This window comes from Nicotiana tabacum, chromosome 3 (genome assembly GCF_000715075.1).
Source record: "Nicotiana tabacum cultivar K326 chromosome 3, ASM71507v2, whole genome shotgun sequence".
Lineage (NCBI taxonomy): Eukaryota > Viridiplantae > Streptophyta > Magnoliopsida > Solanales > Solanaceae > Nicotiana > Nicotiana tabacum.
Genome location: NC_134082.1, coordinates 54,754,121 through 54,767,678, shown reverse-complemented (window position 1 = coordinate 54,767,678; position 13,558 = coordinate 54,754,121). Strand labels below are relative to the sequence as shown.

Genomic DNA, 13,558 nt, shown 5'->3' with positions numbered 1-13,558 from the left:
AAGGGGTGCATTCAGGTTAATTTGGTAGGCCAAGGATAGCGTATGGGGTGTTATGCAACCCAAAAGTGGATGAAGAGTTCTCTGTATAGTAGATCTTGTAAAGGTAAGTGTTTTTCAAAGCAAGGTTCATCTTATGATTTTGGAAAAAACCCTTGCAGCAGTTTATGACTTTGTCCCATAAGACATTCCAGTACTTTTCATAGAACATGGGGTGCAGTCCATCAGGCCTAGGAGCCTTAAGTGTTTTAAAGGAGAACATATCATTCTTAACTTTACTATGTTTAAGGGGTGTATTCAGGTTGATTTGGTCGGCCAAGGATAGTGTATGGGCTGTGTATGGGGTGTTATGCAACCTAGAAGTGGATTAAGAGTGCTCTATAAAGTAGATCTTGTAGTAAAAGTCAAAGATGGTATCTTGGACACCTTTTTGATCATGTATCCAGTTTCCCACCTCATCCTGGAGTGCAAGGATCATGTTTCTTCTTCTTCTATTTAGGGTAGAAGTGTGCAACATCCTAGTATTAACATCCCCCCTCTATTAGCCAGTTGATCCTAGATTTAGTTTTCCAGAATTTCTCCTCACTTCTAAGAATGGAAGATTAGTCTTCCAGCAACTTACTTTCCAAGTGTTGCAGGAAGGAGGTGTAAGGGTAAGCCCTGCATTTCTAAATGCCTCTTCACCTAGTAATTATGTGTTTCTTCTTGTGAAAAATATTTCCAAAGACTTCTTTATTCCAAGTGGACACTTGGGATTGAATGTGAGTAGATGCAATTTCAAGGCTAACATTCCCTTCAAAAGCTTGTTGCACTATGGAATAAAAGGAAGGGTGGTTATACCAGATTGGTTCAAACCTAAAAGCTTATCCAAATTTGGTGTAGAGTTATGCCGCAGCCTGATCATCATAGGACAGTGGTCAGAGTGGGTTCTATCTAGGTAAGAAACAATACTAGCTGGGTATTCCTGGATCCAATCCTCATTAGGATATATCTATCCAATCATTCAAGTATAAGCTGGCTCCTATTCCTATATCTTATGTTTGTCCAAATATATTTACTCCCTTTGAACCTTAGGTCGATTGAATTTTAGTGATTAATGCACATCCAAAAAAGGTTAGCTCTAGGGAAGAAATGCAGTTAACCCATTGCTTATCTCTAGCTTTACGGATTTCATTGGTATCCCCTCCTACTAAGCAAGTACCTTTGTAGTTCTCTGGGACTAACCTAAGTGTTCCCAGAGCATTCTTCCAGTGGCGTAGGTGTTATTAGTATAGATAGCAATAAGGACCCAATGTCACGACTTAAATTTCCCATCATCGGAACCGTGATGGCGCCTAACATTGTACTCGCTAGGCAAGCCAACGTTACAAATTGTTTCACCTTTTTCTTTTATCTTTTAACAATCTACATGCTAATAAAAGTAAATCAGCGGAATAAATGCAGAAGAATAGAATTTAACAGATTATCTTACTACTAATAATGAAACCGTAATAAAACTTCACCCAGAACTGGTGTCACAACTCACGAACAGTCTACGAATACTACAAACAAGGGTCAGAACAAAGAAATATACATCTATCTCGAAAGTAGATAAAACAGAAAAGAAATAGGATAGAAGGGGACGCCAAGGCCTACATATGCCTGCAGGACTACCTTGGGTCTCCAATGGACTGAAGGCAGCCACCCGAACTCTACTCACAAGGTCTGGTGCCGAGATCTGCACACAAAGTATAGAGTGCAGTACAACCGACCCCATGTACTGGTAAATGCCGAGCCTAACCTCCGCGAAGTAGTGACGAGATTAGGACACGACAACCAACATAAACCTGTATAGTTAAATAATATCTAACAGAATAACAATAATAGAATCTAAACACAAATTAACGGGAAGGGGCAACATGCTATAGGGGTGCCACAATAAGGAGTCACAGTAATAACGGAAATGAAACAATTAATGCACTTGAACCGATAACAGCAAATAATCACCGCAAACAGATAATGCACGGCATTACCCTTCGTACTTTTACTCTCAATCCTCACCATGCAATCAATAATAGAAATGTGCACGACATCACCTTTCGTGCTTTATCACTCTTCCTCGCCATATGAATAATAGAAATGTGCACGACATCACCATTCGTGCTTTATCTCTCTTCCTCACCATATGCATCAATATAAATATAAATGTGCACGGCATCACCCTTCGTGCTTTATCACTCTTCCTCACCATATGCATAAGTATGAATGTGCACGGCATCAACCTTCGTGCTATATCACTCTTTCCTCACCCAAACAATGGAAACAGTAACATCCCGGCAAGGGAATCAACTATAACCAATCTCATTTCATTAGTTAAATTCACAATGTAAGTCTCAACTTGAGTCAATACTCAACAATTACCCAATAACAAGAAAATATAACCAAACTTGTTCAACACGAAGAGTAACAAGTTTAAGCATGAACACTACGTGATAAGAGACACAATAGTTACAAGTATAAGGCCCATTTACATGCTATGACCCAAAAACAACGTATAGATACTCGTCATCACACCTATACGTCGTACTCAATAATTAAACACGTAGCAAGTAAGACAACAACACCTATTCCCCCAAGCTAAGGTTAGACCAAACACTTACCTCGATTCCACGACCAAAAATCAAGTCTCAAATACCGCTTTCCCTCTAGATTTCACCTCCAATCCCCTCGTATCTATCCACAATTAACTCAATATCAACAATTATTGCTAAGGGAATCAACTACAATGCATAAATTTAATTTTTCCAAACTTTCCCCTAAAAAGTCAAAATCCGACCCCGAGCCAGCTTGGTCAATACTCGAGGTTCAGACCAAAACTCATTCACCCACGAGCCCAAATATGTAATTAGTTTCGAAATCCGACCTCAAATCGAGGTATAAATCCCAATTATACAAAAAGCCCTAATTCTACTCAAATCCCCAATTCCTACCATGAAAACCCTAGATTTTAGGATAAAAATTGATGAAATGCAATGGGTAATTGAAAGCAAGTAGTTTAGAATAATATACCAACACTTTGGAGAAGAACTTGTCTCTTGAAAATCGCCTCTAAGCTTCCTTGGTTTTGAAAATATGAAATAATGGAAAATTCCCATTTTTGATTCTGTTTTTAAAACACTGGACAGGCCTTCTTCGCGTTCGCGAAGGGCCTGTCGCATTCGCAAAGCATTGCAGCCAGAAGGGCCTTCGAGTTCGCGAAGAATTGTTCACGTTCGCGATGGTATTTCCCCCCCTGACCATCGCATTTACGGGCCTTGGACTGCGTTCGCGAAGAACAACTCAGAGACTCCTAGTCCATCGCCTTTTCACTCAACGTTTTCGCGAGATGTCGGTCACGTTCGTGAAGAGAAGCCCCCCAGTGCTCCGCATTTGCGACCATGGCTTCGTGTTCGCGAAGAACAATTCCCTCCCCAACACAAGTTGCACTTCGCGTTCGCGAGAGTTGCTTCGCGAACGCGCAAGGTACCAGAAGCAGCAATACAACATGAATTCCTAAGTGTAAATCATCTTGTGGCCTATCCAAAACTCACGTGAGCCCTCGCGGTTCCAAACCAAACATGCATACAAGTATAAAAATATCATACGGACTTGCTCGCGCGATCAAATCTCCAAAATAACACCTAGAACTACGAATTTAGCATCAAAATCAAGGAAAATCTCAAGAACTCTTTAAAGTTTCTATCTTCACAACCGAAGGTCCGAATCACGTCATATAAACTCCGTTTCTTACCAAATTTTACATACATAACTTAAGTACCATATTAAACCTGTACCGGGCTCTAGAACAAAAATACGGGCCCGATACCATCGAAATCAAGCATCGTTAAATTTTCAAAAACTATTATATTTTCAAGTAAATAATTTTCTTCATAAATTTATTTCTCGGGCTAGGGATCTCGAAATTCAATTCCGGGCATACGCCCAAGTCCCGTATTTTTCTACGGACCCTCCGGGATCGTCAAATTACGGCTCCGGGTCCGTTTATCCAAAATATTGACCGAAGTCAACTTAATTCCATTTTAAAGGCAAAATTTAGCATTTTTCTCAAATTTTCACATAAAGGCTTTCCGGATATACGCCCGGATTGCGCATGCAAATCGAGGAGAGACAAAAGGAGGTTTTTAAGGCCTCGGAACACAGATTTGACTTCTAAAATAAGAGATGACCATTTGGGTCATCACATCCAAGCTGTGGAGGATGGGGTTATCTTGACCATGACACTGATGCCGTGTGGTGGGGTGAAAACTTCATTAATCATCAGCATGTCATCCTTTTACATGATGACAATGCTCCCTGAGAGCCTCACATCAGGGTTCTGGATTTGGCCTGAGAAGCTCAACTCTTGGATTAGGTGCTTGTGCCAAGTCATCCTAGTCTCTAGTAGAACAAGCATAAATGGCTTATGCACCTTCACCATCTTAGCATAGTGCCTAATAAATTCCCCACTATTAGCCCCTCTAGTATTCCAGATTATAAAATCCATTAACACCTAGACTATGGTGGTGACTTCCTTTTCAGACATTTGCCTTTCCCTTTTGTGGAAGTGCTCTCCAAATTCTTCTTCAGAGGATTGCTCTCTTGTTCCAGTTGTGAGGTAGGGTTCAAGTCCATAGTGGGGCTTAGCTTTGATGTTGATTCTCTTGAGCCTTGTTCTAAGAGAAACCTTAAGCTTACTCCGCACATCACCATGTTCTTTGGACAACGTGTGATAAGCATTTCGCCCCTCGGCCCTTAGAATTCGATCAGTCCCTCCTATTGAATGATTATTGCCTTTGCTTTTGGGACTCCCAGTTATGCGATTATTTTTTCTAGTTCCAAGTTGGATACTTCTAGGTGGTCGTGTGCCTTTTCGATTATTTTAATACAACGCTAAGCTTCAAATTATTACCAAATAAAGCTAGGTACAAATTAGTCTCATTTTACCATTCTTCGAAGCACGCCAAGGAGTGCCGCATAGAAACGGGTATCATCCAATTCCCTTACAATTTTTATTTTATATGTATAAATAATATTTTGCTCAAAAATATATTTATACACTACACTAGGGATATCAATGAATATTTAAAACCGATTAAACCGATAGAATCATACTGTATCGAGCCGAGATTTAGGTTTCTTTTAATAGAACAGTAGGATTTTATATAAATCTATAATTGTATTAACAATTAGGATAGATTTTTTAGTCTATAAAATAAACCAAAATAATACCGAACCATACCGAATAAATTTACATGTGAAGAATATGTTTATATATTAAGCTTAAAAATAACAAAGCATTAAATTTTCCTTGTGCCTTGGAATTATGAAAACAGTTACAAGTTAACAAATATTAATTAAATTCGAAATCCTAATTCCCAAACCTATTAGCTACTCCTATTGAAACTAAATCATTTCTAACATATTCACTTGTAAGACACAAGGTATTCTAGTGATTATGAGTATCAAACTACAATGTATTGAATATGTTTCCTTTCGTATGATTTAGATTTATCTTTTTGAATATCTAATCTTCTATAGCGTGTATTCTTGAGTCTCAGCTTGGTTAATATCTTTCCATTCATGTGATTTATATTTTTTTGTGTTTGTTCAATTTCTTTTATACTGTTGTATAATAGTTGATGGATCTATACTCTGACCATCTTTTATTTTTATTAATTCATCACCCTTTCTAAACACAGTAAAAATGTCTAGAGAGTTTTGGTAAATCCTATAAAAGTACGTATGTTATTGCATGCTACTTCTACTAGTGACTTTACATAACATTTAAGAAAAATACCGAAAATTAACCGAATTGTAGCAATATTGAAGAGAAATCGATATGATTGGGACGGTTTCAAAAAGTTTAATTTTGGTTATACATAATAGAATAACCGAAAAATTGATATAGCACACATTTTATAAGATAACCGGCTGAACCGAACCATTGATACCCTCACATTATGCCGATCGCTTGAAAATTAAAATATTAAATTGATTGGAACATGAAGTAAAGTCTTAAAACTGCCACTGTTCCAAATTCAAACTATTTAAAAGCTAAATTGTGACAATTATTAGACCGATACACTTGCGCAAAATTTTGCTATGCTATATATTTGCCCCAAGACCTCAACACAAAAATACTTAGATGCTTACAAGAGAAAAACGTTAGAATCTGGTCTGCTGTTTTGGAGATTACCAGCACTTAAAAACAAGAAGCATAGTATGGACCGCCACTTTAGCTGGCAAAAAATGCTAAAAGCTTAGTTAAGATCGTCATTCAAATGAAGTACGTAGTGCCAAGGCCCCAGTACAAAACAGGTATATATATGATGCAAGTTTTCCATTTTCAGTATATATAAATTTGGAACAAACTAAAGCAGTTCGCTCACAAAATATCATAGAAATTAAATCTCTTTTATAATGTTTTTTTTTTGTTCCTTTAACCCAATATCTGATCTTCACATGGCTTCCTTTGTTTCAACATCAGCAGGTCCTTCTGCCACCCTTCTTTACAGTTCTACTAAAACACAATGCCACATTAGGCAATTCAACCTTGGCAAAAATGTAAGTCCACCTAATTTTGTGCTCTATATTTACATCCATTTTACTTAAAATGGATGTAACTTATATACACTGATATTTCAAAGAAAAATATTATTATTTCTTTTTAATTGGTTATCCTAAGAGTTGCCAGTTCCTTTTTTTTTTCTTTTCAATAACCTCGTAGTAAGGTTCAAAAGCAAGTGTAAGTGAGCTTAGACTTGTGACAAGCATTCAAATCTCTAGAGCAGCGGCAAAATCACCCAAATTCTCCCATGGTTTCAAGAATCAAATTTCATGCTCAATTGTAAGACACTGAATTTATTTTCCTGCGAAACGAATTTCTTTCTCTTTTCAGTTTTCTCTAAGACTAAACAATTAAAAAAATGGTATTTCGCATGCATCATTTTCAGCAGACTCAACCTGAAACTTTAGATATTGTTCAAAGCACAATTGCCAAGCAGCTTTCCATTGATGAGAGCACAGTGACTCCTCAAACTAAGTTTGCTGATTTGGGTGCTGATTCCCTCGAGACTGATACCATAAAGAAAATTGAGAGAAGAATTTGAGAAATTTTCTGTATTTTTTTGAATGAATAATTTGTACAAAGGACAATGTATTTATACACATGTATTCCTAGAAAAGAAAACAAGAAATAAAAGAATAGCCTATTAGTTTTGTATACTTGTCCTATTTTTACTAGTCTATGTCTAACAATATAACCAACTCATTATTTCTTCTGCAGATGACATCTTGTGTGTATGTGAGAATTTTCTAGAAATTGAGTGTCCTTTGAATGGTCCAGATTTAATCTATCATTGCAATGTTCAACAGCTGAGATAAAGCCACGTTGTATCCCATGTGGCTTATTATAGTCAAAATGAAGACTAAGTCTTGACTTTGTTTTGTCCGTTTATTTCTTTATCTTTGAGCTTTAGCTTATCTCTGAGCTTCAACCTTAGGTCTTCTTTTTCATCATCTCTCTTATGTAAAAACTCAGATCGATGTATTCCAACATCCCCCCTCAAGTTGGAGTGGGTAGAAGACACCCCCAACTTGCCAAGAATCGATTTGTGAGCAGGCCCTGGTAAGGGTTTGGTGAATAAATCAGCAAGTTGCAATTTTGAGGGGATAAAAGAAAGAGAAATGAGACCAGAGAGAAATTGCTGCCGCACAAAGTGGCAATCAAGTTCTACGTGTTTAGTCCTTTCGTAAAAAAAGGATTCCGGGCGATATGGATGGCAGCTTGACTATCAGAGAAAATAGGAACCGGAATCGGAGGAGGAACTAAGAGATCTGTGAGCAAACGAGTCAACCATGTGAGTTCTGCAACTAAGCGACGCATGGAGCGATATTCCGCTTCTGCTGAAGAAAGAGAGACAGAAGCTTGTTTCTTGGATTTCCATGACACCGGAGAGCCACCCAAACTGATAAAGAACCCACTAACGGAACGGCGACTGTCCCGGCAAGAAGCCTAATCTGCGTCGCAGAAAGCCAAGAGATCAAAAGAGGGTTGAGCATTGAGAAACAGTCCTTGACCCGGGCTGGATCGAATATAACGAAGAACACGCAAGGCAGTAGTGAAATGACCAATGCAAGGGCGTTGCATGAACTGGCTGAGAGTGAGAACAGCAAAGGAGAGATTTGGGCGCGTGTGAGTCAAATAATTGAGCTTGCCCACCAAGCGATAATAAAGATAAGCATCAGTCAATGGAGGACCAGAATCAACAACTAATTTGGAAGATGGATCCAGAGGTGAAGAAACTGATGGGAGTTTGAAGTAGTCAAACTCGTGGAGCAAATTAATGGTAAATTTCCTTTGAGTAACAATCTGGCCCTTTTGTTCTCGTAAAATTTTCATTCCTAAAAAATAATGAAGTGGCCCAAGATCCTTCATTTTAAACTCAGAATGCAAAAATGCTTTGAGGTGTGTCAATTCATCAATGTTATCCCTTGTAAGTAATATATCATCGACATATACTACAATAATAGAAATGAGATGTCCTGTTCTCTTAAAGAACAGAGAATAATCATTGAGGGAAGCAGAAAAACCCTTGAAACTTAGTGCTCCGGCAAGCCTGGTGTACCATTTTCTTGAGGCTTGCTTCAATCCATAAAGAGACTTGTTAAGTCGGCAAACATGGTTGGGGCTAGGGGAGGGTAATCCAGCAGGAAACCTCATATAAACCTCTTCTTGCAGCTCCCAATGTAAGAAGGCATTGCTTACATCAAATTGAGATATAGACCAATCTTTCTTGACAGCAATAGTGAGAAAACATGTGATTGTTGTCATCTTGACAACTGGAGAGAAGGTTTCTGTGTAGTCAATGCCTGCTCTTTGAACATCACCTCTTATAATCAATCGTGATTTGAGTCTTTCAATAGTGCCATCAACATGTTGTTTGACATTGTAAACCCATTTACAGGGTAATGCCTTCTTTCCAGGCGGCAGTAGAACCACATCCCAGGTAATATTCTCTTCTAAAGCCGTAAGTTCAGAGTTCATAGCCTGCACCCAACCTGGGTTAGAACAAGATTAAGAGTAGGATGTGGGTTCTATAATAGAGGAGACTGATTGAAAGAGATGTTGATTAGAACTAGAGAGAAAAGAGAAAGAAAATGGAGATGGGAACAAGGAGAGGTGAGACAAGAAGTGGTGACATCAGTGAGAAAGATATTGTTGCAAACATAATCCTTAAGATAACTAGGTAGAGTGACTATATTATCTCTACTGGATCTCCTAAGGGGAACAAGAGGGGAAAGAGGGATATGTGAGGTAGAAGGAATAGGAGAGGGAGTAGATTGATGAGAGGTAGAACTAGGTGAGTGATGAGATGTAGGGGAGACTTGTGGTACAGTTGAGTTTTGTTGTGTGGGAGCATCAGAGGTGAAGGGAGGTATAGGGAATGTAGGACCATGATGTATAGAAGAGAGGTTATCTGGAGCTATATGGGCAAAAGGAAAGGTGTGTTCAATAAAATGAACATCCCTAGATAAAAAAAGATTCCTTGTTGTGAGGTTCAATATCTTATATCCTTTCTGACCATTGGGATAGCCCATGAACATACATGCTGTGGCCCTAGGGTCAAACTTCCCTCTGTTGTGTGACAAGGTAGAGGCATAACAAAGATAACCAAAACTTCTTAAGAAAGAATAGGAAGGTCGCTTACCAAACAGCAAATGATAGGGAGTTTGACCATTAAGCACTCTAGATGGAAATCTGTTGATGAGAAATGTGGCTGTTAGAATGCATTCTCCCCAGTAACATAGAGGCACATTGGATTGAAAGAGGAGTGCTCTAGAAATTTCTAACAAATGTCTATGTTTCCTTTCCACAATTCCATTTTGCTGAGGAGTTCCTACACATGAAGTCTGATGCAAAATACCTTGTGATAGTAGGAACAAGAAAGCTGCAGTGCTGCTCCCTAACTCTAAAGCATTATGACCTGATGACCTTGACTTTAGTATTAAATTGTCTTTCCACCATGCTCAAAAAATATTTTTAGAACTGAAAATGCACTACTCTTGGTGCTCAGTAGATAAGTCCAAGTTGCTTAACTGAAATCATCCACAATAGTGAGAAAATATTTGTATCCATCATAAGTAGAAGTCCTATAAGGACCCCATGTGTCAATGTGTATTAATTCAAAAGGTTGATTAGTTTTGATATGATTGAGTGAAAATGGTAATCTAGACTGCCTTGCTAAGGGGCATACATCACAATGACATATAGAATCAGGAACAAATGAAATGGAACTGATATATTTCATTGCATTGAAAGGAAAATGCCCCAATCTTACATGCCAGAGTTTTACATCAGATTCTGTTTTTGCTAAGATAGGAAAAGAAAAAGAAGCTGAAATTGAATTAGAAAAAGATGCAGGCAATAAAGAAGTAACAGTGTTGGAAGATAGAATTCTAGGTTCTGTGACACTAGGCTCCAATAAGTAAAGTCCCTCCTTAGCTTCACCAAAAACTTGAGGGCTCTTCATGAGAGAGCTCTGCAAAATACGTCCAAAAGAAGTGAAAACTAAGAGACATTTGAATCTTTGACAAAGCGTACAAACTGAAAGTAAGTTATACTTGAAGCTAGAAATGTGAAGAACATTTTCCAAAACTAAACCTGGAAAAATAGAAATACTCCCAGCATGTGTGACATTTACTCTAGAAGAATTAAGTAATTTTACCATTAGAGGAAAAGGTAATGGTACTAAGAATAAGAATGTATTGGCATTAAAACACATATGCTCAGTTGCCCCTCAATCTATAATCCATGAGTTGGAAAGGTTAGAATTAGAAACTGAATAACAGGATGGAGAATTAGTAAACAATATACTAGAAGCAGAATTTGCATTAACTTCTTGAGCACCCTGTCCTGTTTGTAGTTGATTCAGGAGATTAACCAATTGACTGAATTGATCAGATGATAGCTTCTGAGAAAATTGAGGTCCTTCTGCCATGTTGATATGAATTTCCCCTATATCATCCACTACGGTAGCTGAATTCCCTTTTGGAGAATTTTGAACCCTTTTGTTTTTAGTAAATTTGAAATCAGCAGGGAACCCCACAAGTCTGTAACAGTTATCAATTGTGTGATTAGTCATCTTACAATAGGAGCACTTCTGTGTGTTTTTCTTTCCTTTGTGTGCAAGATTTCCTTTATAGGAAGTGTTTCCATTCTTCTGCTGGGGAATGAAATGAGATCCTGCAGGGTTCTGGTAAGTCTGAGGTCCTTGGTTTTTCACCATGAAAGAAGCATCATCTGTTGGAAATTGAGAACTGGCATGGATTTCCCTTTGATTCTCATCTTGCATGAGAAGTGAGTATGCTTGATTGACTGAAGGGAGTGGTTTAACCATGAGTATGTTGCTTCTAGCCAATCCATAGGTCTCATTCAATCCCATGAGGAATTGAATGAGCCTCTCATCTTCCTTAAATTGTTGTATTTTCTTCTTGCCACCACAATCACAGTTGCATGAGCACTGCATATCAGAGTTGAGAGTGTCTAATTCATCATATAGTCGCTTCATTCTAGTGAAATAAGTACCAATATCAGCTGACCCTTGTACTAAATCAGCAAGTTCTTTTTGCAGGTGGTATAGCTTGGCTCCATTAGGTTGCCCAAATCTGTGCTCCAAATCTAACCAAAGATCCTTAGTAGTCTTTGAGTATAGAACACTGTCAGCAATGACTTTGGTAAGGGAATTCAACAACCAAGAGGTCACCATGTGGTTGCATCTGCTCTAGGTTGGATGAGTAGGGTCTGTAGAAGATGGCATAGGGCATGAACCATCAATGAAGCCCAATTTGTTCTTGGCTAAAAGTGAGATCAAAATGTATCTGCTCCATCCAGCATAGCCACGACCATCAAATTGTGTGTTTGCTAGTATCATACCTAGTGCATCAGAAGCATGAATGAAGTAAGGGTGAGTGGAATCAATGGTGTTTTCATTGCCTAATGTTGCTGAAGAAGAGATGTGTGTAAGTGGAGTTTCAGTCACGTCTGAGGCAGGAGACATGATTGAACCAGAGAATCAGAAAATCTGAAAGAAAAGGAAGAGGAAGAGGACGAAGAAGAAGAGCTAATGCTCTGATACCATAAAGAAAATTGAGAGAAGAATTTGAGAAATTTTCTGTATTTTTTTGAATGAATAATCTGTACAAAAGACAATGTATTTATACACATGTATTCCTAGAAAAGAAAACAAGAAATAAAAGAATAGCCTATTAGTTTTGTACACTTGTCCTATTTTTACTAGTCTATGTCTAACAATATAACCAACTCAGTATTCCTTCTGCAGATGACATCTTGTGTGTATGTGAGAATCTTCTAGAAATTGAGTGTCCTTTGAATGGTCCAGATTTAATCTATTATTGCAATGTTCAACAGCTGAGATAAAGCCACGTTGTATCCCATGTGGCTTATTATAGTCAAAATAAAGACTAAGTTTTGACTTTGTTTTGTCCGCTTATTTCTTTATCTTTGAGCTTCAGCTTATCTCTGAGCTTCAACCTTAGGTCTTCTTCTTCATCATCTCTCTTCCGTAAAAACTCAGATCGATGTATTCCAACACTGTACGTATGTTCTACAAATTTAATATAGAGTTTCACTTTTATATTTTGGTGGTGTAAAAGAATTTTTATATTATCAGATCACTTAAAAGAGCTATACATAAAGAGTGGGATTATATTATCAGTAATATGGAGAATAAAGTAGATTACCCTACTACAACATGTCCACATTGACAGTCTGTGTATATAATTAAGTTAGTTGCTTTTACGTAACATACAATGTTTTTAAGGATATTTCAAGAGCTAATCTAATGTTAAGTTACTCTAAAATTGAATAGGTCGAAATAATGATGGCTTTAGAAGAGAAATTTGAAGTGTCAATTGGACAAGAGAGAGCTCAGAACATTGCCACTGTCCAAGATACTGCTGATTTGATCGAGAACTGGTAGCTGAAAATTGATATGCTTCAGCCAGAACAGTATGAAATTTGTCCAATTCGATACAAGACATATATACTGGCCAAAAGTCATTTCCTAGTTGTAAATTTTTTTGCGTTGCTTCCATGACCAACCCCTAAAGTGGGAGTTTCTATCCATCCTTTTAAGGTTTGCTGTATCATTTAGCAATAACAAGCAAATAAAAGTGTTTCCTTCGACTCTTTTCCTATGTAATATTAGTCATGCAAAGTTCTGTTTTCTTGCTTTGTCGTCGTCATTTCTCTTCGTCGTACTTTCAACTTGGTAGCAGCCAGCGGAATGGTCTTCGTTACAAGGGATCTGTTCGTGAAATTGGGAATCTATTAGTTTTAGTCTTCAGCTTATAGTACCACCTTGATCATCTTTTCTAATAATCTGGCATACAAACAAGGAGTCCTAAGTTCCTCTATAATAGCTTTTTCTTTCAAGGTTTGTAAACTTGCAGGAGAAATTTCTAATGTTGTGGAAGAGGTTTTGCTATGATGATAAATAGCATCGGTTACGGTGGCATTAAT

The 13,558-nt window shown here is 37.8% G+C and overlaps 1 protein-coding gene across 1 annotated transcript; it reads right to left on the bottom strand.

Moving 5' to 3' along the window:
- Nucleotides 1-8,029: 8,029 nt before the first annotated feature.
- On the bottom strand, nt 8,030-11,783 carry LOC142176340 (uncharacterized). The gene is made up of 4 exons (XM_075243555.1): nt 10,865-11,783; nt 10,356-10,678; nt 9,726-9,927; nt 8,030-9,075 (listed from the first exon to the last, which is right to left on the bottom strand). The coding sequence occupies exons 1-4, from the start codon at nt 11,781-11,783 to the stop codon at nt 8,030-8,032; spliced, it is 2,490 nt and encodes an 829-aa protein (XP_075099656.1).
- Between the last annotated feature and the right edge of the window lie 1,775 nt (nt 11,784-13,558).

Excerpts from the sequence above, each read along its gene's own strand:
- LOC142176340 (XM_075243555.1), bottom strand. The coding sequence starts at position 11,783 with ATGGTGACCTCTTGGTTGTTGAATTCCCTTACCAAAGTCATTGCTGAC. Across the intron at positions 10,679-10,864 it reads GTTTACTAATTCTCCATCCT|GTTTAGTTTTGGAAAATGTT; the intron begins GTTATTCAGTTT and ends CTATTTTTCCAG. Across the intron at positions 9,928-10,355 it reads CTGATGTAAAACTCTGGCAT|ACTTCATGTGTAGGAACTCC; the intron begins GTAAGATTGGGG and ends ATTTTGCATCAG.